At 43.7% G+C, this 27999-nt stretch overlaps 1 protein-coding gene across 3 annotated transcripts; it reads right to left on the bottom strand.

The window, feature by feature from the left end:
- Positions 1–27981, bottom strand: VPS39 (VPS39 subunit of HOPS complex). 3 transcript variants are annotated; one of them, XM_075283047.1, is made up of 26 exons: positions 27775–27981; positions 25394–25435; positions 24769–24834; positions 24128–24192; positions 23534–23576; positions 23344–23438; positions 20873–20971; positions 19340–19432; positions 18258–18441; positions 17246–17366; positions 16387–16507; positions 13369–13498; positions 12398–12540; positions 11392–11535; positions 11017–11158; positions 10547–10633; positions 9750–9823; positions 9492–9590; positions 7736–7835; positions 7237–7383; positions 7035–7137; positions 6153–6198; positions 4810–4959; positions 4378–4512; positions 4183–4274; positions 1–2499 (listed from the first exon to the last, which is right to left on the bottom strand). In XM_075283047.1, exons 1-26 carry the CDS (start codon positions 27845–27847, stop codon positions 2424–2426), a joined length of 2670 nt encoding a protein of 889 aa, XP_075139148.1. In that variant the 5' UTR covers positions 27848–27981; the 3' UTR covers positions 1–2423. The 3 variants fall into 3 exon arrangements, with proteins under 3 accessions (XP_075139148.1, XP_075139149.1, XP_075139150.1); XM_075283048.1 differs by having other exon boundaries at positions 7237–7374; XM_075283049.1 differs by lacking the exon at positions 25394–25435.
- Between the last annotated feature and the right edge of the window lie 18 nt (positions 27982–27999).

The raw sequence follows: 27999 nt of genomic DNA, 5'->3' as shown, positions 1-27999 counted from the left end.
TACCGTTTATTCAGCAATTCACAAACAGAAAATGGCACTTTAGGCACAATTCACTAACCGATGTTATAAGAAAACTAAAGACTCATTGCTGCAAAATTACTCAGTAAGAGCGAGAACTACTTAAAGGGGCATTCCCATCTCAGATTTATGGCATATCCACAGAATGCGCCATAAATGTCTGATAAGAGCTGGTCCTAGTTTGACATGCAAACGGCCATAAATCTGCAACTTGCTGTTTCCGCTATCACATTCACTTCTATGGGAGTTACAGAAACAGTGTAGCACAACCTGCTTGGATAGAGAGATCATGACTGGCTGAGATGGTATTACCCCTTTAAATACTATGGACACTTTTTAATGCATTTTTTTTATTATTGCATTTTACTCATTTTGGTGTAAAAAATATATTTTTTTTCCCCCATTTATCTTCTGTATGGTTTTTTCTTCATATGCCAGGATGTTCAATCCCATTCATACGAATGGTCTGACAGCTTGGTCTGTAGCTCTGATCTCTTCAGGGCTCAAACTGGTAAGAATTCAGCTTAAATGAGAGTTTATGAGCTCTCAAAAGAACAGAGAAGAGCAGAACAGAGCAGTCTGGCATCTATGGGACAGACAGAATAAAATGGTCATAAAAACCTACTGGAAAAATGTTTGCAGCCCAAAACAATACAATGTAATAATAATAAGATGTATTCACGGCATCCACGGCCTTACAGGGAATCTGGCACCACAATAATGGCTTCCCAAACCCATACGACCAGGTAAAAGATGCCTTACAAACATATCTAAAGCATATGTAGTGTCTAGGCTCCCCCAAAGCGGAGAACTTGTGCGCTGTATGTTAATGACCCGAATTGAGCCTGCCCGTTTGTCAACTTCGGTCCCAACCATGCCCCTTTCTGTGACGGACATCTAAATTCTCTTCTCGGGTTGAAACCCCACGCATGCAGATGTAGTGGTGGATCGCTAGCACCCCTTTTTGCAGGATTTCAAGACAAGAAGAGATTCTAGATGTCAGGCACAAACAAAAGGAAGGCGTAGAGGGCAACACGGTGGCTCAGTGGTTAGCACTGCACCCTTGCAGCGCTGGAGTCCTGGGTTCGAATCCCACCAGGAACAATATCTGCAAGGAGTTTGTATGTTCCCCCATGTTTGAATGGATTTCCTCCCAATCTACAAAGATATACCGATAGGAAAAAAAAAAACAACGTGCATTTTAATCCCTATATGGGGCTCACAATGGGGCGTAGTTAGCAAGTGTCAAAACTGATCTGAGAGTTGGATTCAAGTACCAGTAGAAACACCCAGCAGACTCAATTCGGTTCAGTAACATACAGTGTGGGAAGAGATTTTCAGATACTCTGGAGTCCAGGCACTACATTACATATGCATTGGAAATGTTTGTAGGGTGTCTCTTACATGTTATTATGGGTTTCAGGACCATAATCGGAGTGATAGGTTCCCTTTAAAAGGGGAAGTCCAAGATATGAAGCAAACTAAGGGGCAGACAAGAGGGAAACTCAACTATCCCCAGTGCTCCATTGTCCAGCCTCAGCCCCTATACCTCCCATGTTGGGACTCTCCAAACCAGAAGCCAAGAGACTCACAGGACCACCGAGCTCGATCAGTAATGTATGTAAGCTATATCACTGGTTCCTCGTCTCTAGCAACTGCCAAGACGTCTATGTGGTCATGTGAACTCTTATCTCCCAGCACGGAGAGTCCCACCATAGGACAGCAAGGGAGCTAGTGCTGAACAGAGTCCTGGGAATAGGCGAGCAAATCCCCTCCTTGGCTGCCCCAGAGTTTGCTCCAAATCATGGACGACCCCTTTAAGCAATAATATTATCAACATAAATGCACAACCCCTTAATACTTAAAGATATTTTTGTCCTTGTATTGGAAAGGCTTCTTCATGAGTTATGAGTAAAAGACGGTAGGAATTCCCATTGTCCTAGTGTTTGGCTTGCCTTCCATAGCTCTACATTCACTTATAGCACTTAGACTCTATAGTAGCTGAATAAACAAAATAGGATACAAACTCTGTAGGATAGTGACATACCCCACCTTGTTACAAAGTTCTATGTACAAACATTAACAAACCTTTACAGCTTGAAGTATAAATCCTTCTTGAACCCGGCTATAACAGTCTTCATTTACAGAGAGAGGTGTGCAAAGTCTGTGGCTTGTAGTCCATAGAATAAGACTTACTGATGGACTCCTCAGAATCTACATGTTATGGCAGAGTCTAGCTGTTTGATAAGAAATTAAGAGAAGTCTTCTCAAACAGTCAGCGTCCGAAGTACAAAAAAAAATGCAATATACAGTCCCGACCGCCAGTGAAGGAGCTCCCGTATATAACAGCTTCATGGAGCCACTGCCGCGCCATATTGTATGTTACATCCCTCGTAGAAAGTTCTTCAAGAGTCCACAGAGCTGACATCCTTTGCGCAGAAGTAATGGACAACCACACCATTCGGATAGCGAGCGAATGCACTGTGAACGGAGAGGTAAACATTGAAGTTACACACAAGTTGTCGTATTGGCACAATATTTTGGGAAATCTCTGTTGACTTCCTATCAAGGAATGGTTTGTACAGATGAGCGAACACTGTTCGGATCAGCCATTCCGAACAGCACGCTCCCATAGAAATGAATGGAAGCACCTGGCACGGCGACCGGCTGCCGGCAAAGTGTACGTGCCAGGTGCTTCCATTCATTTCTATGGGAGCGAGCTGTTCGGAACGGCTGATCCGAACAGTGTTCGCTCATCTCTAATGGTTTGTGCATTAGGACAATATTTTTAGGGTCAAGATGGCAAATACTTGCCTCACTCATGCAACACCTCTCCTTATAGTGCCTAGGTCCTGGCTGGTCTCTTGACACAGTATATGACTGCTCACTCACTGACTTGCTGAGGAGGGTCATTGCTATGGTCATTTCCAAGTAGAGACCAGCAGGGACCAGGAAAGTGTTGGCACAAGAACAGTGTTGGATCACTTGTGTTATTCTATTTTTCAATATTTCTTTTTAAAAATATTAAGGGTGAAATATATATATATATATATATATATATATATATATATACATATATACACACACACACACAATTTTTAAAGCATGGCATGCTCCATAACCCCCAATAAGGCGCATGACTTTTTGGGAGTGGAAGACATGGAACTATAACCACTTTTACCAGTCAACCTTCAGCTGCAGGCCATGAGACTTGATACTGCTTTCCCCTATTAGTGTCTATACTTTCACTTTGATTCTGCTAGCCTTAAAGGGATATTCCCATGCACATAACCATTTTGTACCAAACCACCTCGACAAAGGTCAAAGAGGCAATCTTTTTGGCCAGAGGCCTTTGGAAATGTCAACACTTAAGCTGGGAATTGGTCCTAGCATATATTAGGTAAGTGCACTACATGCATCTTAAAGGGGTAATCCAGCTTACAGATGTTAACTGCAAGTAGATTGATTGCACTGCTAAATCCTCACTGTTCCCTTGTGCACCCTTTACCTGAATTTATTTTACTAGCTACTCCTTGTATCATTGTTATTTATGAGCGAGTACTGTTCGGATCAGCCGATCCGAACAGCACGCTCGCATAGAAATGAATGGACGCAGCCGGCACGCGAGGGGTTAAGCGGCCGGCCGACGTCAAAGCGGAAGTACCAGGTGCATCCATTCTTTTCTATGGAGCGTGCTGTTCGGATCGGCTGATCCCAACAGTACTCGCTCATCTCTATTATTTACATGCAATGAATCAGTGGACAAACTACATGTCCCATGATTCAACTGTTTGCACTCACTCTGTGTACTCCTCCCTTCTCCACTCTCCCAAGTGTGCAAACTCCTCTGTTTTATTTCAGTGTTTGTATTGGGTCTCACTTCCTCAGTTCATGATGCTGCTTTCCTCCACCCATCTGACCAGTCAATAAGTCACTCCCATGAGTGGCTTTAAGGGTCTAGGAGGTCACGTGCCGCTGTGACATCTCATTTGCTTGCTGAACTGCTCACAGGTAGGGGTAGTGAGCTTATAAATGAGACGTCACAGCTGTGGACAATGACCTAAAAATAAATCAAACTGTGGCAAGTTTATACAGGATCCATATTTGATCCATATTTTTTAACGACAGATAACCCCTTTAATATAGGCTTTATTATGCCGTCACCTGTTCCCAATCTTTTTCTTGCAAACACTGCAGATCTTCTCTTCTGTAATAACACATTTGACCTGCTGATGGGCAATTCTCTCCTCCTGTGCCTGCATACAAAATGAACAGTCCAAAACAATAAGTTTCATGAAGTATATTTGGAAAGAAAAATAAAAATAATTCTAGAATTGATAGATTTGATGGAAGACGTACCCTCAAGAACTCTGCATGCATAAGGTACTTGAGAATTTGGTTATATCTCTTTTTTTGAGCGCTCTCCTCCAGTACTTTCACCAGAAAGATCTTGATTTCTTGGATCTGAGTGTTCGCTGGTAATAAGTCTATGGCCTGTACACAATAAAATGCAGCATACGTAAATCTGGAAACGAGGCGAGATGATCTTCATTTGCAGTAAAAGTGTGCCGCAATAAATAGGTCCAATGTGTCCAGGTCTAATAAATTTTCCGCAGCACTAATATTCTGGCATCCTTCTAGACGGATGAAGAATATGGACATGGACTACAATGGGATGGCACAAAGCTGATAGACCATCAATATCCTAGTAAACATCCCATGTGTACAAGCATCTTACATGTTACCATTTGATGCTTCAGGTACTGCTGAGTGTGACATCATATTGCTTACCTTAGTTGTATTCAGTTTCGCATGGTGCTGCGACAGTACTACTAAGGCAGCGTCAATGTTTGGCTTTGGCTCTTCCAGCTTAATCTTAATAGGACCCAGACAATGCACATCAGGCGGAGAAAGGTACATTCTGATCAGGGATAAATAGACCTAAAATATAAAATATATGTATGCAACATATATAGTAAGACGGTATGCAGACACTAAAGGCTATTAAGATTTCTCTTGTTTGTACAGCACCAACATATTCTGCAACACTTTATAGACGCTCATCGCGGTACCAAGTAGGGCTCACGATGTACATATCATATAAACAAGAAATACAGTTGCCTTCGTGGTTTGTCAGTCTGCAGCATTATCTGACAAGCTATATTGTAGAGACTCTGCAGAGAACACTGCGTTCAAGTGGATTTCTGGGAGTTGAAGGGGCTATCTGGCTTCCAAAAATTAACTGCAAATACATCTACTGACGTGCTAAATACTCACTGTTGCGTTGTGTACCCTTTGCTTGGCTTTATTTTACTTGCTGCTCCTTCAATCACTTTTTACATGCATTGAGTCTGTGGACAAACTACATTTCCCATGATTCATCTGCCTGCTCTGACTGTGTACCCATCCCATCTCCAGTACCCCATGTACAAATTTCCTTCCTCCTACAGAGTCTGTCGTGTCTTACTTCAGTCCATTAAACTGCTCTCCACTGCTTATCTAACTAGCCAATTAATCTCTCTCATGAGTGGCTTCAAGGTGCAAGAAGGTCACGTGCAGCTGTGACTTATGTGCTGGCTGAATTGCTCACAGGGAGGGGTAGCACTATGGTCAGGGGTTGAGTTATGGTCAATGTCCTGAGGATAAATTAGAAACTGTGCTGAATTTAAACAGGATACACATTAAGTATTGATGCATCCTGTTATTTGGGGGGAGAAAAAAAAAAACACACACACAATCACGTTCTATCTTCAGATGTGATGTCTGTGGTTAATGACTCCCTCCTGAATAGGCTCATCCATCCAGGCCTAATCAGGAGCGGGATGCCGGCACACTGCATCATGCCGCGGCTAGCTGCGCGTGTGACTACAGCCCAAATCTCCTACTGATGCCTCCAATCTACAGCCTAGCAGCAGGCTAAAAGGTGAGTGGCTAAGTAGACAGAACAGGGAACTCCTGCCCCAGCCAGTTGTCTTACAGCCAGATACAGGACAGTTAGAAGGAGACATGGCTGAATTCCTGGGATAAAGAAATTCACATTTATATGACATATATACATATATGTATTGTGTACTGTATAGTGTGTGCAGAGTATACAGATAACGTATTACCCAACAATATTATACTGCACTTACATCTTTGTTTCCATCCTTATCAGAATCATAATGTTTGTGGCAATACCTAGAAATACAAGAGACAAAAATCTTCTTAGCAAGGCAAAGAAAATATCAGGGTGTGTTTTTTTTTTAATATACCTTTTGAGTTTTCCCCTCTCCTACTTATCCCTCTTCAATCCTAGTTTGTATTGCTCGTTTTAAATCTTGTTGGTGCTGACATATTAGAAGTTCCTAAATGTGGGGCTGTGGCCAAACCATTCAGCACCTCTCTCACATATACGACTACTTTTGGGGTCAGTGGGACCATGTTTAGGGACGGACATTTCCAAATGGAGTTCAAAGTACCGTATATACTCGAGTATAAGCCTAGTTTTTCAGCACAGTTTTTGTGCTGAAAAAGCCCCCCTCGGCTTATACTCAAGTCTATGACCAGCATCAATAGTAGTAGAATCTCCCATAAAATAGTGAAAAAAATAAAAATACTGCCCTATTGAATATAGGGTATCTGCAGTGCTCCTGTTCCGTCGGGAAGGGGTTAATAGGAGCACTGCAGATCCCCTATATTCAGTCAGGCTGAATTCCAAGTGGGGGAAAAAAAAAACAAAAAACAGTCGTCAAGCTCAAGGAAGGGGCAGACAGACAACCAAAACACTCCCTCCCCTTCCCCAGAATCTACTGCACCCAAAAACTCCGACCATTTTAATTTTTGAAACTTTCCAGTAGCTGCTGCATTTCTCCTCCTCGGCTTATACTCGAGTCAATAAGTTTTCCCAGTTTTTTGTGGTAAAATTAGGGGCCTCGGCATATATTCGGGTCGGCTTATACTCGAGTATATACGGGTATTTAAGATTTGCTATACTGAGAGTACACAATGTCATTGCTTTATTCTTCTCTACTCACTGTTCTGCCATGTTAGTATCTTTTAGGATATGAACATAGATGAACAAAGCCTGCTCATGTTTGCCCATCCTGCCCAAGAGTAATGCTCGCTCCTCCAGCAGCCCTACAGAGAAGCAAAGATTTTAGAATGACATATAGATCTAGATACATATAGATAGGCTATAGTCAGTAGGTATACAGTACAAGTCACAGATGAACTCACCATCAAATGGAAAGTCACTGATCAGACGATCTGGTTGATAACAGTTTGAGATTTCCAAGAAGTTAAGCAGCTTAGTGCGATATGTTCCCAGTTCCCCCTTCTCGGAGCCAGCAGGAACATTCACCGCCTCTTCACTGCCTGTGGAACCTGCAAAACGTTAGACAAGTTACAAAGGCATATATAACTATACGAAATACAGACAAGTAGCGAACCCTAATTTTATATACTTTTTATAAGAGAAACAATACAAGTTCCCCAACCCTCCTGTTCAGATGTTTCCCCTTAGGGTCAGCTAGTCGCTGGCTGAGAAGGGTCACTATTGTGGACAGTGGCTAAGCAGCATTCCCACGTATCGAGAGGGTAAGGATCAGAACAAGAGTGGCAACGGATCTACATGCTGAGAAGTACGTCTATATTTTTTTTTAATTAAATTCAGAAACTTCTTTCCTGCAAAACAACCCCTTTTAATGCTCCTCCACTCCATCCATAAGCCAAGTACCTATAGCTTGCATGAGAGTCTGCACCTTCTCGCAATACAACTTTATGAGCTGGTTGTGAAATTCAGGGCCCTGATCCTCCCACGTAAGGATAATATGTTCCTGAAAAATTAAAAAAAAAAAAAAAAAAAGGATCACATTCACATGAAAACACTCATATGCAATATTCCATAACAGCTAAACTATACTGCTTAAAGTGCATGAGGCTTTGTAAGACACCATCCACATATAGGGTCAGTTCACACTGATGGATTTCGCCCATGAATCTGGAACAGAGCAGATCCCGCCTCCCAATGGATTCTGTCCGCGGCTCGAGTTTCTCCTGACTAGGCCCATACAGGAGCAGGATGCCACGACCAAATGCTGATGCATTGCATCCTGTCGCCACTAGACCGTGACGAAGATGCCAGCGGCAGAAAATGAAAAGAATAGGAATTTTCCATTTTCATTTTCCACCATGTGAACAGACCCATAGTGGAATGGAGTGGAATCCACTCTAAACATCTGACAAGACCATAACAGGAACATGAGGAAGTCCGTATATGGAGAGGCAATGTCCAGTACCTATACTAAGCAAGAAGAGCCTGGAGGGTCACTTTAAGGTTCTTGTATACAGTACATACAATATCAGGGATATATAGGACTTGTAACATACATGCTATTACTCTGAACACCAGTGGCGTAACTAGGAATGGCGGGGCCCCGTGGCGATCTTTTGACATGGCCCCCCCCCCCCCCATCCCAACTGACGCCGAAGACCTCGACCGACCCCCTCCTCCGCACTCTATTATGTCCCTTACTGGCCCCTGCACACAGTATTAACCCCAATAGTGTCCCCTGCACACAGTATTAACCCCAATAGTGTCCCCTGCACACAGTATTAACCCCAATAGTGGCCCCTGCACACAGTATTAACCCCAATAGTGTCCCCTGCACACAGTATTAACCCCAATAGTGGCCCCTGCACACAGTATTAACCCCAATAGTGGCCCCTGCACACAGTATTAACCCCAATAGTGGCCCCTGCACACAGTATTAACCCCAATAGTGGCCCCTGCACACAGTATTAACCCCAATAGTGGCCCCTGCACACAGTATTAACCCCAATAGTGGCCCCTGCACACAGTATTATGCCCCAATAGTGTCCCTCTGTGGACACCCATAAACAATTATTATACTCTGGGGTCTTTTCAGACCCCAGAGTATAATAATCGGAGACCCGGGGAATAAAAACATTAAAAAAAAAAAACCCACTGTTGCTTCTTACCTGTTCCCCGGCTCCTGTGCTGTGCTGTCCTCCTGTGCTGACCACCGCTCGCGTCCTTCGTTAATGACGTCGGACGTCACATGACCCGGGAAGCATGCCGGGTTCATGTGACGTCAGAGACGTCAGACAGCAGTAGGACGGAGGCCTGGCAGGATCGCGGAGAGGTAAGTAACAGTTTTTTATGTTTATTACCTCTCCCGATCCGCCGGTCATTATACTCGGGGGTCTGCAAAGACCCCCGAGTATAATGATAGCCCCTGTGGGGCCCGCGGTGTCACTTGCCGATCCCGGCCCAGCCAGGATCGGCAAGTGAATAGGGCCCATAACAGCCTATTTAAAAAAAACCACAGCGGTAGCGGCTGTCACCGGGCCCCCTAATGGCCCGGGCCCTGTGGTAGCTGCTACTGCTGCTACCACGGTAGTTACGCCACTGCTGAACACATATGTTTACAATCATAAAGCTTCTTATAAAGCAAAGTTTTATTTCTCACCAAATAGGGAATAGCAAGGTGTTTGAAGTTTTCCAAAAGAAACTTTAGTACAAGATCTCGTGGAAGGACTTCGACTTCTGGGAGGTCCTCAGTAAATATCTGTCACAGAAGAATCCATGATAAAAGGTTACAACAAAAAATATTAATCCCAAAATAAAATATAACCCGAGTCTGAAACAAAGTAATGTGACTCTTGACGTTGCATAAAATAACCAAAGCAATGTGACACACTTCTAGAATAAACTGAAAGAACATTACCTTTAAACCATCATCAGGATAGTCTCTCAGGACCCATACACAATACTCAAAGATCAAAGAAATTTTTTCTGCTCCTGTAAAAATGAAACATTGAACATAAAGTCATCTAAATTAAAGATTATATTCCCCCGTGTGACTCTCTATTACTGCTCAGGTGCACTGCGGGAAGACAAATCTGTGACCCCTTGCTGCGGAGGTGACCTCAGTGGTGCTGACTAGAGATGAGCGAGTAGTAGGTATTCGATCGAATACTACGGTATTTGAAATACTCGTACTCGATCGAGTACCACTCGCTATTCGAATGGAAAGTTTGATGCAGAACCAGCATTGATTGGCCGAATGCTATACAGTCCCTATCTACAGTCCCTATATCTAGGTAGGCTATCATATGGATTTCAGCCAGTGAGTGACATATTCACAGCAGCTGCAATGTGATTGGAGAGGTAGTCACACGTGCGCCTCTCCCCATGCACTTCAATGAATGTTCTGAAACCAGCCAAGTATACATAGCTATAAAGTGGAACTCCCCCAGTTGCTCATGTAGAAGTGGCTGTATATTCTCTCTGACCAGCAGCAGCAGCCGCTACACTGCACACTGTCATATCAGTTCTGAAACGTTTAGGGCATATGTTGTGGATATGTCAAATATCCAGGATGAGAATACATCTATAAAACCAATACCATACCCAATATTCATCAAAAACAAGACATAAAAAGATGATGCCCTTTAACATTCTGCCTAACATATGAACGGTCATGGCAATCCTATTACATGGGGCAAAGGTTTTAGTACTCACCTAATCTTTGCAGGTACTGTACAGTTCTTTCATGACCCTTCAATGGTGAATTGGCTTTTTTTGATTGGTCGACCAGGACCATGAGAGCTGCAGAGAAGTTCATCATCAGAATACAAAGTATCATAGTCATGAATATACTGCTTTTATGGTGTTGGCGAGTCTTGTTGTATTAACATTTGTTGATTTAGGGTACGTTCACGCAGCGGAAAGTGAAGAGGAATTCCTCTTCATTTTCCTGCAGTTGGCATTTTCGCCATGGTCTAACCACAACGCTTTTTCCTGCTGCGTTCTCTGCCTCCTATTGACGACAATGGGAGCCAGATCCCAAGAGGATTTGTGGGCAAAACCTCACCCCCAAATTCACAGCAAATTCCTCCGCGTGAACACAGACTTACACTGGTCCTTGGTAAAGGGTAGGTCCTACGCTCACATAACTGGACATGTCTTATGAGACGTATAAGGCACTTTACCTTTTTCATGAAGACCTTTCTTCTCATAGAGGATGATGAGCTCACTGTACTTGTGCGCCTTCTTCAGCACATGCTCACTCTCTTCTACATGGCAATGATTGTTCTCTAACCGCAGGAGAGGCGCAACCAGAGCGACATTAGTCTAATGAAAAAGAAAGCAGAGAAGTAAACCAAGAATTGGTCACTGCTTCCCCCAACTCTGAAGATAACTTGCAGGCAGCCCATGAGGATGAGAGCTGCCAGTTAGTGCCGCCACTAGAGATCGTGGCCTGACACTGTGACTTCATCTCTTTATATGTATTTCTCGAAGTCTGCAGAATGAATTTGACCACAAAAGAGTGAAAGAACTGCAAGATTTCTATAACCGACACTTACATGCAGGTAACACTTGAGCAGAGTGGTGTCTATGATCTGAAGAAGCTTCTTTTTTGATTTGATGGTTGGGGTCCCTTCCATAAGCGGGGAGGTTGTAGACTGGTGATCGGAGTCATTCAGCTTTTTAACCAGGTGACTTCTTTTCTATGGATTTATTAAAAAAAACAAAAAAAAAACCCCAAAGAATCAATACCAGCAATTCTTCCAAATATCCTCTTTTGACTGATACTGCAGCTAAAATTAAAATATAGAAAAATTCCTTCTTCTGTTGCAAAAGATCAGTCATGTACCCTGTCCTTCGCACAATCCTGTGTCTGGCGGTAAGACAGTCAGCTGCAGAAGGAGCCCCCCCCCCACTCTTCAATAAGATGCAAATGTTACTAAACCCCACATCCCAAGCAGTTCGGTCAAAAATGGAACAGATCAGCCGGGAATTAACTTTGAAGAAAAACTGTTGCCTCGAGGCAAGTTTTTTTTAATCAATTAATCATCTTCATCCTTAATTTCTTGGTTTAATATTCCTTTAAACACATTAGATTAGCAACGGCCGACGGGTCAAGCTGACATGTGTATGAAAGGCTCCCCCAGCATCATCTGTTAAAGGATAGGGCATGTTGAATTTTAATATGCCTTTTCCTTTTGTTTCCAGGGGCATTCATAACTAGAGGGTGCAATAGAGTCTTTAAAGGGATTATCTAGGGAATGTGTAATCTCTTCCAGCGTTCTTTACGTACTGAACCTCGGGTTCCTGGTCGCATGATTGGAACGAGCACCCGGCCCTCAAATCTATCCACCCAGTCTACCATGTTCTCAGGTAGACACTAAGGGGATTATATCATTAGAATAGTAAAGACAGGCCCCATAGTACTGTAAATAAGGGAGAGGTGGTAGATCAACTCAGGGGCTGGGTGCTGATCACATGACCCAGGGTCAGAATCAGCTCGGAAACACAAGGTTTCACTCATTCCCTGGATAACTCCTTTAATGTTATGGACTGACTTCTCACCTGAGTCAAGTAGTCTATAAGGGCTAGGTTGGCTTTCTCCAATTCACCTCCTGAAAGCGCTGGCACTGGATTAGGATACTGCAGCTGTTTCTTGTAGTCGGAGGGCAATAAGTCTGGGTACAGGCCAATAACATGGGTTGGATCTGAAATATATGAAACAAAAGTATTAGAATTTTACACTCTACAAGCTGGAATAAATATTACAGCAATGGTCTACAACAATCAAGACCAGACATTTCTTCCTCTACTGTTCTTCTCCCGTTGTCCATCACAGCCCCACTGGACCAGGCCTTTAGTCCTCTGCAGATTGCAAGAGGTCACCCAAACCTGCCAGCGTACACGAAGAGTCGCTGCTTCTCAATTGTGGTGCACACCCTGTCCTGGGCTCGCCTTTATATCGCTATAGCGATGCCTCCGGTCTGTGCCAGTCACTACATTGGCTGCCTATTCTTTATAGACTAAAATATAAAGTTATCCCCCTCATCCACAAGGCTCTCCATAATGCCGCACCTCCTTACATTTCCTCCCTCATTTCTGTCTACCCCCCAACCCGTGTTCTCCGCTCCCTCAATGACCTAACACTTACATCCTCTATTATCAGAACCTCCCACGCTCGTATACAAGACTTCTCCCGAGCTGCACCACTTCTCTGGAATGCTCTACCCCGGACAATCAGATTAACTCCCAATTTCTACAGTTTCAAACGCAAACTAAAGACGCATCTTTTCAGACAGGCCTATCACAATGTCTAACGTAAACCTTTCCATACTATAATTAGAATCCCTAAAATGAACCCTTCTCTGTTCTCATTCCCACATGATATGATGCCATTTCAGGCTAACTTTATATGTCCAAGCTCCATCCACATGTTAAAGGACATGACTGGTGACGGCTCAAAGTTTTGTGTGTGTGTAATGACAATCACCTCTATTACAATATTGTCTGACCACTGTATATAATAAAAGTCTTACCAGTGCCAAGCTTGGCAAACACTTGCATGGACTCATCGAACCGTTTCTGGCAAAAAAGGTTGAAGGCATACAAGTTCTGGATATGATGAATCTGCTGTCGCTTTTCACCGTCAGCATCATCTTTCATCCTCTGTCAATATGAAATAAAATAGAGAGTACAAAAACTGCAGAGACAGACATATAATAGAGATTTTCTTTAATCTCGGTGTTAAAATTTACATTTAAGTCCCGGAGAGCACCACCGCTTTTTTTTTTTTTTTTTTTAAATGTAGATGGTGAGCCCCATATAGGGATCACAATGTACATTTTTTTTCCCCCATATCAGTAGGTCTTTTTGTAGAATGTTAGGAAATCCACACAAACATGGGGAGAACATACAAACTCCTTGCAGATGTTGTTCCTGGCGGGATTCGGACCCAGGACTCCAGTGCTGCAAGACTACAGTGCTAACCACTGAGCCACCGCGTTGCCCCCGGGTTGCATTCACTTTTATGCCAGTATTTTTTATTTTATTTTGGGCGTGTTATTGGAATAGAAAAACAAAATGACAGATCTCTACTATATGACAGGCGTCAATGATTAACCCTAGAATGCGTGACGTCACAAATCTACACTTACGTAGGGGCCTTTTAGGCCCCAATGCAAATCATATGGAGAAACCCACACAAATAACTTTTACAAGTTTATTTCAAAATTGCTAAATAAGAAATGAATAATGCACAACATTTTAATGATAATTTTATTGTAGAAAACACCAATAAACAGAATTTTTTACAAATTTTAAACAAAGATTAAAAAACAACAAAAAACCAAACCAAAACAAAAAAAAAACAAACCACACACACAAAGGTATATAAATCTAGAGTAAACCAGCTGCAGTTACATTTCTTTTCTAACTTTTTCTTTACAATTTTATAGGTCTTCCAAAGAATTTTCACACATTCTCTCTTCTGAAGAATGTTCTTTACAGACATTTTCCCCACAAGTGGTATAATGTCGCTCAGTTTTCCTCTCTAAGTTTCTTGGACAAATGAAACAACGCTTTCGTTTTCATTCTCGTGGCCCTGGAATATCCTGAAATTGTACGCCACACCGTATCATTGCTTCTTTAGTTTGCTTTGGCAAGCATTTCATGTTGCGTCGCTCCATCATGTGAGGCATTACAAGTTCATGGCAAAGGTCCTTCAAGAGTAGACGTCTCCTGTCCTTCCTTGGAATTCTCGACGGGTTTCTGTATAAATAATGAATTAATGCAGGGCAAATACATCAAGCATATTCGGGAAAAAAAAAACCTACGGGCCATCGTCTTGTTTGCCTCTTGCATAAATATTCGCCCACCATTTGTCTACACCTCCTTTAGTATTATTGTAATACGGGATGATTTCCGGTTTCAATTTCCCGTCATTGCTGTCAATACTGCAATCATGAGTAATAGAACGGATTCCTCCTTCTTCGCTTCGTAAGATACCAGTGTCGCTTTGTTGTTGAAACCAAAGACACTCGTGAAGAGTTCGCTGTGGATTGTTTCATTGCTTGAGGAATTTCTCGGCGGTTTGGCTTCATAGTACCAACAAGTATAACATAGAAAATTGCCAAGTGCAACATTGGTAAAATCCTTTCTACCTAATTGTATATTGGTTCAGCAAGTGGTTTCACATTTAAATTTTTTTTTTTTTAATGTAGATTATGAGCCCCATATAGGGATCACAATGTACATTACTTTTTTATTTCTTCTTCCTATCTGTCTTTGTAGAAAGAGAGGAAATCCACGCAAACATGGGGAGAACATACAAACTCCTTGCAGATGTTGTTCCTGATGGGATTCGAACCCAGGACTCCAGGGCTGCAGTGTTAACCACAGAGCCACTGTGTTGCCCCAGACCCTTTATCTTTCTGTGGCCATTTCGAATAGCACGCACCCATAGGAATGAATGCATCAACTTCTTTGCCACTGTAGATAAGCATTTTTATGCCATAATAATTTGCAGAATCATGCATCCAGGATATAATACTGACGGTAAATATTGCAAGGTATACGTGCCACTAATACAGTAATTGAAGAAATAGATGAGTAGTCTATTTGTAATAATTGTAATAATAGACTACTCATCTATTTCTTCAATTAGAATCACGTATCCGGAAGATTTTTATTTCATACTTGGTATGTATTGTATGAACTTGCAACTTGGACCAGCAATGATGTCATGGCCTTATCAGTCCCTCCCAAATTCACATGACATCCTCACATGGCATGATCCACCCCCTGGCGACTCCACCAGCAACCCTGACTACAAATAGAGTAACTTCAGACACAATCACTGCTGAGTACGTGACAAAAACAGCAGGGGCCTAAAAGCCCCCCATTCTATACAGATGTGGTTTTCCCCCAAAAAAAGCATTATTACACTAAAATGCCTATCAAAAAAATATTATTATTATTATTATATGAACAACTGGATATTACCAACAAGACATACTTGAGGAACACCTAGAGTTTTCGAAACTCACTAAAGTAATTTTGCAGAAAATTGCAAAAAAGCAAGCATGGGGACCTACGAGGCCCCCAATACACATTCTAGGGTTAAATGGGGACCATCAGATTTGTGTCATAGTGTCTGTCATTTTACCACAAAAAAAAAAAAAAAAAAACATGGAATGCTGCAGTAATTTGTGCAGCTTTTTTGATGGAATCCAAGGTGATGGATCCTAATTAGAGATGAGCAAGTACTATGCGAAACGGTCATTTCGAATAGCACGCAGCCATAGGAATGAATGGAAGCGGCTGGCACGCAGACTTTGCCGGCGGCCGGCCGCTTAACCCCCTGCATCCATTCATTTCTATGGGTGCGTGCTATTCGAAACGGGAGTTTCGAATAGTACTCGCTCATCTCTAATCCTAATGAAGACTCGGACACAGATGTGAACCAAGTCTGTACAGCAGACAGTGTGCATCGATACATGTAATACTCACTACATGAAAAGATGGAGGCCATCCAGAGTACAATTCCTACCACTTACCGCCAATTGTAGGGCAAGCTCAAACTGCTTGTCCTGAAGGAGCTGCTGTATTTGGGTTGCAATGGAAACAGGAACCAGCCTCCAGACAAAGTGATTACTGGCCACGTACACAATGTTGCGGCTAAAACAGAAAAATGCAAAATATTATATATCTAGACAAAGTACTAACTGTACACGTGGCTTACTACCAACCACACGAGTAAACAAAAATAGCACAATCCAGTCTCACCAGGCTCTCAGCCTTCAGGACAAAACCAGGCACTTCCTCTCCTCCCAGGATCTACCATGAAGTGCAGGCCCTCCGGCCCTTAATGGCCCAGTAACAAGCCTACGACCCACACCTGGGGCTGAGGCCTACTGAAGACCCGCCCTGGACTACACATAGGTCAGAAGCCTGGGGCTGATCTATATCGGGACTCCAGCACGCTGCTGATTTCCTGAACCATAATCTTGTTACATGCAGATTTTTGTAGTGGATTCGGGCGCCAAGTTTACTTGAAATAGTTGAATTCTGCAATTGACATTTTTTGCACAGAAAAAAAATCTGCCTTATGTACATAAGATAGGAAATTGCAATGCTACCTTATTACGTTGTGGAATTTCTGCAGAAAACAATCTATGAGCAATGTTTGCATACACACTAGGGAAGGGGGTTCCATGATGAACATTGGATTGCACATGTCTGATAGGCAAGACCACCGCTAACCCAGTTCTTGGGATCTTTGATGGGTCTTAGCGGTCAGACACCACTTGATTATCCCTATATTGGATATTGATAAGCCATAAATATTACAAATGTATCTTTTGAACGAGTTTCAGCATAGTTCATAACTATCAATACCACACAAGCGTTCCTCACCCTCCAGATGTAATAAATCGTGGCCGTTGAAGCTCAATGCTTTGTACCAGGAGGCGAGGCTCAAATGTTCGGACTTCCACGTACCTCGGCAGCACAGCAATGAGATAAGGAGGCTGGTATTCTGTTCAGTGGAAGCAAATTGGTTATTATATTTTAGAGGGAAAAAGAAATCTTACTGTAGGCTCTAGAACAAAGTCAGGATTTTGACACGGATCCTGACCAAAAAAAACATCTCCCATTGAAATCAATGGGTGCTGGTCATTTCATTTTTCTGCAGGCGGTTTGTTCCCGCTCAAGGAAAAAAGAAGCGACATGCCCTTTCTTCAGGTGGATTCCGTAGCCAGTTCAGCCGCGGATGTCCACCTGAAGACACTCTCTCCCAACTAGGCGCATTCATTTGGGCCTACTCTGGAGCGGAGTGCCGCAACTGGATGCCGGAGCGCTGCACGGGCATCCGGTCATGGCTACAGTTTTTTTGGTCTGGAATAGAAGGCGGTCTCTACGTCAAATTCCAGACCAAAAAACCCCGTCTGAACCCGGCCTAATACTGAATAATCTGCCAATAGAAGGGCAAACACTCAGCTGTACCATGGAAGCGTCACAATTTTTGATACTAGGTGTCATCCACATCATTCAATGGACGACGGGTGGGCTTACTGAAAACTGACCATGACACTTAGACTGTCCGGACACACCAAGTGGACACTTGGGCCTTCATTTGTATAGGACGTGGCATTTTTTATGAAGTAGGTGGCGCTACTAATTTATATAACTTACAGAGGTGGAGGCAGCTTATGGGGTTACAGACTGACAACAGGTTTTATAAGAATTCTCAAATTTAAAATATCTATGTGAAAGACAGATAGTTGGAGATCCAGTGGTAGATAACTGTAATCTTCTAATAGTTTACATGGCAAAGTAATAATCTCTCCTCTAATCCGTCTTTCTATGCCTTAATTATTTTTCTATATCTGCAGTTGGACACTTTGACACAAGGAAATATTAAACACACCCATTGCCATTGGAATATCGGTCCAGTTTAGGGCACACTTGGGTGTGCAGGTCCCCTCTTCGTTCAGCACCACAGTCAGGTCATCCTGCCCCACGGCCACTTTTCCATCATCCAGGGACACTGCAAGTGGTTCTAACTGTTTGCCTGTGGGAAAGAGCTCCTTAATGGATCCTTTTCCATCCACCTGCAAGAAGCACAACAGGATAAGAGTAAGTTCACACACCAAAGAAATCCTTTCCAGCCTTCTGCCTCTCTATACTATGCCAAGTCTTTCATGGTCCTCCAGCCACTGTCTACCTACTGGATTCCAGTGATGATATGTTAACACGTGACCTCTGTAGTCAATAGCGGGCTGCAGCAGTCATGTGTTGACGTGTTATTACTGCAGCCAGAAGAGACCAGCAGGGGGTGAGAGAAGCCTCAATATAGTAACAGCAGGAGACTGGTAGGGTCAGTTCACATGGCGGAAAATGAATAGGAAATTCATCTTCATTTTCCACTGCCGGCTTTTTCGCGCAGCATCAGCATTCCATTGCGGCATCCCGCTCCTGATTAGGCCCAGGAGGGACTCTCGAGCCGCAGGCGGCATCCATGGCAAGATCGAGCAGGACGCTTCTTTTTTCTGCATCCTGCTACGATCTCTAATTCCCATTGAAAACATTTCGGGAGGAATCTGCCCCCTGAATTCGGGGCGAAATCTGCCCACAAATCCGCTGCAAAGTCCTCCATGTGAATTGACCCGTAAGTGATTATATAGGGTTTTTTCTTAATATTAGACCATCAGCTTTTGGAATCTGCATTAGTAAACCCACAACATATTTTCCCATGATTTAGTACTACAAATATCTCTGTAAAATTTGGCAAATTCCAACTCTGCCTAATTGTACTGAAAAACAAGCAAACAGGTAAATGTGCATGTACACTGAAAAATGGCAAGTGATCTGCCAGGAAAAAGCACCGAAGTGCATGCTACATGACCCATTATGACTGGAGGATCTGCATTATGTATAGGTAGCCTTGGAAAATTTGCCTCAGTGTGCACAATAAGAAATAGGCTACCAAAGAAAGAATGTAATCCTTACCCTGATCAGGTAATAGTCTCTTTTGAAGCCCACACATATAGAGTTATCACACCATGCCATAGATTTGGGGACGTCGGGTACACTGAAGTCACCCTGTAAATGAGTTATGGTTTGGGTCAGAAAAATAAAACTAACAGTATATATACATACATATAAAGGATGCAACTTAGTAAACGTTATAGACTTTCCCTTTCAAAATGCGGAACCCAAGGAAATGAGCACGATAGCAGCACCCCTGCTAAACAGCTGCTATTGAAAACCAGATAGTGTTACATGACATGCTTATAATGTCAGAATGACTTTAAGGAGTTGCGCAGGACTTCAAAAACATGGCTGCTTTCTTCTTCTTCTATACATCATGTAAATTAGTCACATGACAATGCCACATCTCAATCCCATTAAAATTAACAGGATTGAGCTGCAGCATGGCCATGTGACCAACAAATATTATGTCACTTCCTGAGAAGAAGAAAGCAGCCATGTTTTTGAAGTCCTGCACAACCCCATTCAGTCTGCCAGAGTGGGCTCATATACAATGTCTTTCCATTCTGGCTTAGACGAGGTCTAGAGCAGAGAATGAAGCTCATATGGATGCTGTGAGGGCAATCTGCTCTTAGGGGACATTCACACGGAGTAACGCCGGGCGTGTATTACAGCCGTACACTCTGGCGTTACGGCAGACTGCCGAACACTTCCCATTCACTTCAATGGGAGCGCTCGTAAACGCTGCTGTTACGAGCGCTCCCATTGAAGTGAATGGGAAGTGTTTCGGCAGTCTGCCGTAACGCCGGCGTGTACGGCTGTAATACACGCCCGGCGTTACTCCGTGTGAATGCCTCCTTAAGTATCACCGTCTTGAAGTCCAAATTAATAAAGTTTTCTTTTCCCTTTTCATAAGCCAGGCTCAGAGAAACTCACTCCACATACAGCTTGTATGTGTGCAGTGTGTTCTGTTTAATGGTAGCAATATAACAGTATATAACACATGGCATAGACAAAACAGGTTTGGCTAGGATAATTAGCATAACCTGACTGGTGGAACAGTCGTAACAGTAGTTCTGATGCATGTCTATTGGATAAGAAACTGGAGAGAGGTCAGACCTCCCTGAGGGCTGAGGGGGGATGGGAGTTCCCTTGAACAAAGGTGTTGCAAAATCCAAAATGGAGTCTGTGAGCACATGGCAGGACCACATGTCTGAAATCTAAAATGAAGGTTACACAAGCTGACATCCTCCACAATGCCTAATGGAAATACCCCTTTAACTTAGTCCAGTAGAAACAAAACACTATGGTGTTACTAAAGGCAAGACTCAGCATTACGACAGTTTTAGAGAACAGGACATGGTGTCCGTTTGGGGAAGTAACTCTTCTTATATACATCTTAGCCACATGCATAGAGTCGCTCCATTAAACAACTGTATCATGAGCTTTTACATTTTAGAAAATGTTTATCTTTTACTTGTATGTCAGTGTAAAGCATAAAAATGAGATGTTCAAGAAATAACAGGGACATTTCCATTTGCAGAGGAGCACCTGAAGTTCATGAAATGTGCGATCCTTCCAGTAGTACAGCTGCAGTTTTCTACGTACAGCCACACACATCTTTAGCGTCTCTTCGCCTGTCTTCGTGTGCTGGGAGAAAACAGACGTAGCAATAAAAGTCACTACAAATGTTGCATTATATAGGACATAAGACATTATATAAGACATTATATAGGACAGTATATAGGACAACACTACAACTAAACATTCTTGCAACCAATGTAATTATTATACGTGTTTACAGAAGACCTCAGATGGTGCCGTGAACTATTATGTAGACACTCCCTAAGTACTCAGTAATAATAAATCACTCAGGAGAACATGATATAGTTGAACAGTTATGCGGAACTTGCTGGCCCATCCTTTATTTTATTATTTCTTAATAGATTCTATTTATTTTGCAGATAATTAAATACAAGTCAGCACATTTGATTTGAGGGAATCAGATGCTGAGATTCCCACCAATGGCTGCAATGAAGATGCAGAAAAGCTCCACCGAGTGCTGCGCTCCTAGGTTGTTATTGCTTTGTTAAAGGGATCCTATCATTGGATACCCTTTTATCTGACTAACACGCAGGAATAGCCTTAAGGGTGCATTCACACGGAGTAACGTGCCGCGTGACCTGGCACGTATACGCCGTGTGAGATTTTGAGCGCTGTATACGCTCCCATTGATTTCAATGGGAGTTAGTCTCGTATACGCCGCGTTATTTGGCGGCCGTAAAATAACGCGGCATATACGATCCAGGCTCCCATTGAAATCAATGGGAAAGTATACGGCGCTCAAAATCTCACACGGCGTATACGTGCCAGGTCACGCGGTATGTTACTCCGTATGAATGCACCCTAAGAAAGGCTATTCTTCTTCGACCTTTAAATGTCTTTTCCGTGCCACCATTTGGTATATAATCCGGGTTTTCTTCGGTATGCAAATGAGTTCTCTAGCAGCACTGGGGGCGACTCCAATGCTGCGAGAAGACTCTCCAGCAACACCTCTCTCTTCTTCTGGCACGCCCTCTCCCTGTGTCTTCTTCCGTCCTGAGTTTCAATCTTCTAGGCCTCGGGCAGAGCCGACTGCGCATGCTCCCACAGCCACAAGAAATTGGCCGCTTACATAGTAAGCGGCCATATTCTTGTGGCCGCTTACAAAGCTTACTGAGTAAGCGGCCATTTTCTTGTGGCCACAGGCATGCACAGTCGGCTCTGTCCGAGACCTAGAAGATTGAAACCCAGGACGGAAGAACCATTCACTGAAGGAGTAAATCTAAAACTTAACCTTTATTAGGTATGTTAAAAATGAACAAGTGCCCAAAATGTGATTAAAAACAAGTGAGGAAGTATATATCCATTACTGGAGATGGAGTAGGTAGAACCCCAACCCCTATTATATTTCCATACTCCCAAGTTCTTTTTTCCAAAAATTAGATAGATATATATGGATTATAGTGTCTGCTACACTGCTGATTCCAGGGGCAGGCAGGGGCTATTGTTATAGAGGTGTGTGGATTGCTCCCAGTCAAGGGTCCATATGATAAAGATAGCAAATAACACTTAGCAAAGGCTATTGTTATAGAGATATACAGATTGCACCTAGTCAAAGGTCCATCAGATAAGGATAGCAAATAGCCCTTAGCAAGTATCCACTGCTCCAAGTACAAAACAGCCCCCATATGCAGATCAGGCTCTTGATGTATTTAGACCAAGCTACAACAAGGAATCAGATCAGATAAGTATATTTGCATAGCAAACACAAGGCTTTGCTGCATTTCACTAGTTACCCTGAAAGTCTAGCTCATCAGGAGGATAGATATAGGGAAGATAAAGGTTGTGCAGTAAAAACTGCAGGTCCCACGCCCTAGGTGGTAGGATGTGGTACTGTGTAGGTGTGCCCAGGACGGAAGAAGACACTGGGAGAGGGTGTTCCAGAAGATGATGGAGGCGTTGCTGGAGAGTTCACTCGCAGCATTGGGGACGCCCCCAGTGCTGTTTGAGCGCTGAGGACCGCCCCCAGTGCTGCAAGAGAACTCATTTGCATACCGAAGAAATCCGGGATTTCTACTGAACGGCGGTGCAGAGAAGACATCTAAAGGTAGGAGAAGAATTCTCCCCATTCAGATACCCTAATGATATTAGAATGAAATAGCGAGCTGAAGCTGCTGTATGTGTCGGACCGCTGCACCAGAGGATCCTCCAGGGGACCTGGCTCTAACACAAGAATGATCCAGCAGAACTCTCAAATTTGAAGGGTACTATGGTCTATTACCTGAGGGCTCTTGGAGGGTGAGCACCCATAACCATTTTACTTGAAGCCCAAGGTAGCTCAGGTCAATACGCCCCAATAATACAGACATGGCATGCGGTTATACTAAGTAATACACCCAGTGCTCTAATCTGATCCCCAGGAGCAAATCTCTAGCACCACAGACACAAAAAAAAGTAAATAAAGTAATGCCATCGCTCACCTGCAGATCACATGATAGTAAAGAGGCCCCCTTTGCCTTAGAGATGGTGGTAATAAGTTGGAAGGTTAACAAGTCATGGACACATACATTGTTATCTATATGAGGGGCAGAAACAAAAACAGAACATTTCAGAGTCCAGTCAGCAGAATATGGCCGAGTCCTAAGTACAGCATATTATATCACAACTCACCAAGCAAGCAGACAAGGATCTTAAACTGGGGGACAACATGAATCTGAAAAAGAAGCAACAAAGAGTTAACTTTCTATATGCTCTGCTATAGCATGAGGACATGACAGAAGACCTGCTCCGGTCCTGGCCCCTACAAGTGGAATGGCAGTACAAGCAATGGCTCCAGACTGGGGTTCAGCCGATCTTGAGATTTTAGGATCGTTTTTAAAATCCGATTTTCAATCATTCTCAAGCCGATCGTGAAATTTGTTCGATCGCCAATCAGGATCCGATCTTTTCCGATCCCAATCGCTCAACCCTAATGTTAGCTTTTCCCCACAATGATTGGCCAGTAGCCAAGCATTGTGGGAAATAACCTCAAACCCGCCGGAAAAGATGGGGATCGGAATTCCGATCGCGATTGTGAAATTTACTCGATTGCCGATCGGAATCCGATCTTTTCCGATCCCGATCGCTCAACCCTACTCCAGACCTGTCACCACCTCCGATTAATACCACATATGGGGGAAGGTTCAGCTTCTGATCCCAAATATTCAGATGTTTGTCACAGGAATGTAATGTAGGGAAGGAATCTCAAGGAGCTTCATCTCGTACCTGTTGAATCTTCTTAGCGAAGTTCTTACTGGATCTTTCTAGGACAACCTCAAACTGGTTACAACCTAAAAATAAAGAAATCGAAGCGGAGTCATTTCTATTCATTTATACTCAGCAACCGATTGTATTAGGATACCACAGTCACAATGTCAGGCTACGTCCACACTACCATAATGGGGTCTGTTGCTGTAATCCATCATAGGATGACAACCACTGACCTTTATGGTATCAGAGCAGCGTTATAAACAACATGGCAGACATGAAAGCCCGGTCATGGGGTAAATGCAGATGGACAGAGGGGGCTCTCTGTCTGCATCTGATGTCCGTTGCTCTCATCCTGTGATGGATGAGAGCAATGGACATTGAATCTACATTTCTTATTCAGTACCAACCAAGAATAAGTGTGCCCATACATCTCCAGCAGGCCAATGACTACTGAAGGTATTGCAACCCCGTCAGACAAAGGTATGCAGAGTTCAGCCGAGTGTGCATGTGTTCTTCATGGGCAACAGAGACTGAGGCTATAACTACAAGACTGTCCGTTTTCTTACGGCCACTTTGTATCTGTCTGGGATCCTTTTCCTTGGATTTCATTTTAGTTGAGTATCACTCCGTAGCTAATGGAAGTTGGTCAGACTCACCTTGCTCTTTTTTGACGCTGTACAGGAGTAGATGGCCCTGTTTAGTGCCAACAAGTAGCCAGTCCTCTGAAAAGACAGAAAGATTTTAATTTAGGACAAGACGATAACAAATGAGCTGTCTGAGACTCTGTTCACATTTCTGTCAGAGGCTCCATTCACACGGAGGAAAACGGTGAGGAATTTGGTGTGGAATTTCAGCGCTGAAAAAAAAGCCTCTCATTGAGAAAAAGGAACCCATCAAATTCAATGGGAAGCTTTTTTTCAGCGCTGAAATTCCACACCAAATTCCTCACCATTTTCCTCCGTGTGAACGGACCCTACAATATACCGTCCGGTATATCCCCTCGAAATGAAAGACACTCGGACTTATTCCTTACAGACCCATTATAGGTTGATGGAGTTATCTTACATATGATTGACCCGATGCTTAGTTTTCACTCTTTTCCCCTTCATCTGGCCAAAAATAAAATAAAAAAGAGAAATGTGAACAGAGCCTAATAGCAGTCATGTATTTGTGCCAATTCCTCCGGCCTCAGCAGTGACCCCTTCACCAATGGCACTTAGCAGTGATGAGCTGTTTGTGAAGAGGTCACCGCTGAGGCTTGTGATTGGCTGTGGCAGTCACCTGACTTAAACTGGATATCACTGCTACCATCAGATGCCGAACCTGAAAATGAAAGACCGAGGAGAGGTGAGAACATTTTTGAAATATTTATTGACCCTATTTGCAGAAACTATAGATGTTTAATAAATAACTCCGACAACCCCTTTAAGAGCGGCATATTATCATGACAGACCCACTGAGCTATTATACTGAACAGCACACAAAAAGTGGATAACAACTGAGAAGATAGAACCCAGTATGATGTAAAGACACTGCCGTAGACGATGGTGGGGGTCAATTATTGGTGGCGGAGCGCTGGACCCAGGAACCGTGCAGTCTTGTTGTGTTTGTTATATGGCTAGATGGACCTGTTATAGTAATATACTGCTTTCAAAGGGGTTATTTGGGATTTTATAAAATTATAAATTGGAAAACATCAGAAAACTGTAAAAAGTCTGAGTTTTTTGCAGGAAGATTTTTGAGACAGAATCTTCCTCAAAAAACACATCCCCATCTCTCCCATTCATTTCATTGGGAGTCAGGCAGATTTTTTCCTCTAGCAGATCTTTTCATCTAGAAATATAGAAAAGCGTCATGACCTACCCTCAGGTGGATTCCACCTTGCGAAGCCCATTGAAATAAATGGGAGAGTTGGGAGACATTTTTTGAGGCAGATTCCACCTCAAAATCCACCCAAAAACTCCATATAAATGTATTCTTAGGGTGCATTCACATGGAGGAAAATGGCGCTGAATTTGGTGTGGAATCTACGTCAGATTCAGTGCTGAAAAAAAAAACCTTCAACTGACTTCAACCCATTGAGGTCAATGTTTTTCAGCGCTGAATCTGACGCGGATTCCACACCAAATTCAGCGCCATTTTCCTCCGTGTGAATGCACTCTTAGAGATCTGTTAAATCCTCTACTGTTCTGAGGTGCTGGTTGGCCTTGCTTGTTTCTCCTTACCTCTAGCCCAGTATTTTGCATTATTACTTGTGACCCTAAATCAGGATTGGGTCCAAAACACAAAAGAAGCAAATTCTTTCCCTTATACTGACCATGTATGAGTGGCTTAACAGTAGCGTACACACAACCACAGCAGCTAATCAATCAATGGGCGACCTTGGCACCCATGACCGTTGCAACCAATCAATGGCTGGCCTCGGCACCCATGAGTAGTGCAGCCAATCAATCAATCTATGGATGGCCTCGGCAACCATGACCACTGCAGCCAATCACTTAATGGTCGGCCTCGGCACCCAAGACCGCTGCATAAAATCAATGGGTGACCTCGGAAACCATGACCACTGCAGCTAATTCATGGGCGGACTCAGCACTCAAGACCACTGCAGCCAATCCATGGGCGGCCTCGTCACCCATGACCGCTGCAGCCGATCCATGGGCGGCCTCGGGACCCATGACCACTGCAGCTAAACCATGGGCAGCCTTGGCACCCATGACCACTGCAGCCAATGCATGGGTGGCCTCGGCAACCATTACCACTACAGCCAATCAATCTATGGGTGGCCTCGGCACCCACGACCACTGCAGCCACTCCATGGGCAGCCTTGGCACCCACGACTGCTGCAGCCAATCCATGGGCGGCCTCGGCACTCACGAATGCTGAAGCCAATCAGTGGCCTCAGCCAAGGTGCTTGCATCTACAGCATAAGACCTGTGAGACTAGTGAAAAGCTGCAGCAGTAACATGCATGATGACATCATCGCTGCATAGAAGTAAACAAAGACCAGCAGGGTGCACCGAAGTATCAGCCCTGGAGCTTTAACTGATGAGTATTTTTCTCTATTTTTATCCCGTTTCCTGCTCTTCATTTTTTATATTTAGGGCAGCATGTATTCCTGAAAGATCGGGGTTAGGGTTCTTCCACAAAGGACATAAAAGCACTGTTTGGGGGAGGAAGTCGTCCTGCATGGAGGACTTCATCCTCTGCTGGTTTCAGTGTACAAGTGACGGACACCGGACAATGTGGGGTCCATTGGACTCCATATGTAACCAGTATTTTTGCCTCTCCGTTGTTCTTATCCTTTGACGGACCAGAACAAGGGACATGCAGTGTTAGTGTGGACCAAACAGGCCAAATTACAGGATCACAACTCCTTAGTGTCTCCAGGAGATCACAATAAACATATACAGGTGAGGTGAAAGCCCAGCGGGGTCAGGAGCTTGGGTGAATGGTGGGGGGCTCCGGCAGACCCCGACTAATAACAGGTCAATAAATAGAGAGGTTCACTTTAAGTGGACTAGTAAACAAGTGTCCTAATGTAGTGCAGGTCCTATAACACAGCCCACAGCAGCACAGAGGGGTGAGCAGGGGGTGCAGCCCCAACCCTGCTGTGGACTGACCAGGGACCGCCCGATAATACCCCAGTGCTCTGCACTTACCCCAGGCTGCCAGGCACTCGATCTGCAGCGGCAGCTTCTCCAGGATCAGCACCTGTTCAAAGGCGTCATGCATGGCTGCAGCGGCCTAGCGACCCGCCAGACGGCGACCTCTCGTAGGCAGCCGTGTATGCCAGCAGGACGGTACAGCCACCGGCAAAGAAGGCCTTCCCCGGTACGGAGGAGAGCAAGCTGCGGCTGCTTCCTGGTACTAGGCCACTCCCCGGT

Source organism: Leptodactylus fuscus, chromosome 7, assembly GCF_031893055.1.
Source record: "Leptodactylus fuscus isolate aLepFus1 chromosome 7, aLepFus1.hap2, whole genome shotgun sequence".
Taxonomy (NCBI): domain Eukaryota; kingdom Metazoa; phylum Chordata; class Amphibia; order Anura; family Leptodactylidae; genus Leptodactylus; species Leptodactylus fuscus.
The sequence above is the reverse complement of the archived record's forward strand: the minus strand, read 5'-3'. Positions and strand labels throughout refer to the sequence as shown.

Excerpts from the sequence above, each read along its gene's own strand:
- VPS39 (XM_075283047.1), bottom strand. The coding sequence starts at position 27,847 with ATGCATGACGCCTTTGAACAGGTGCTGATCCTGGAGAAGCTGCCGCTG. Across the intron at positions 16,508-17,245 it reads CGATTTATTACATCTGGAGG|CCGCAACATTGTGTACGTGG; the intron begins GTGAGGAACGCT and ends TTTCTGTTTTAG. Across the intron at positions 2,500-4,182 it reads AAGAAAAAGATTGGGAACAG|TGCATTCGCTCGCTATCCGA; the intron begins GTGACGGCATAA and ends CTCCGTTCACAG.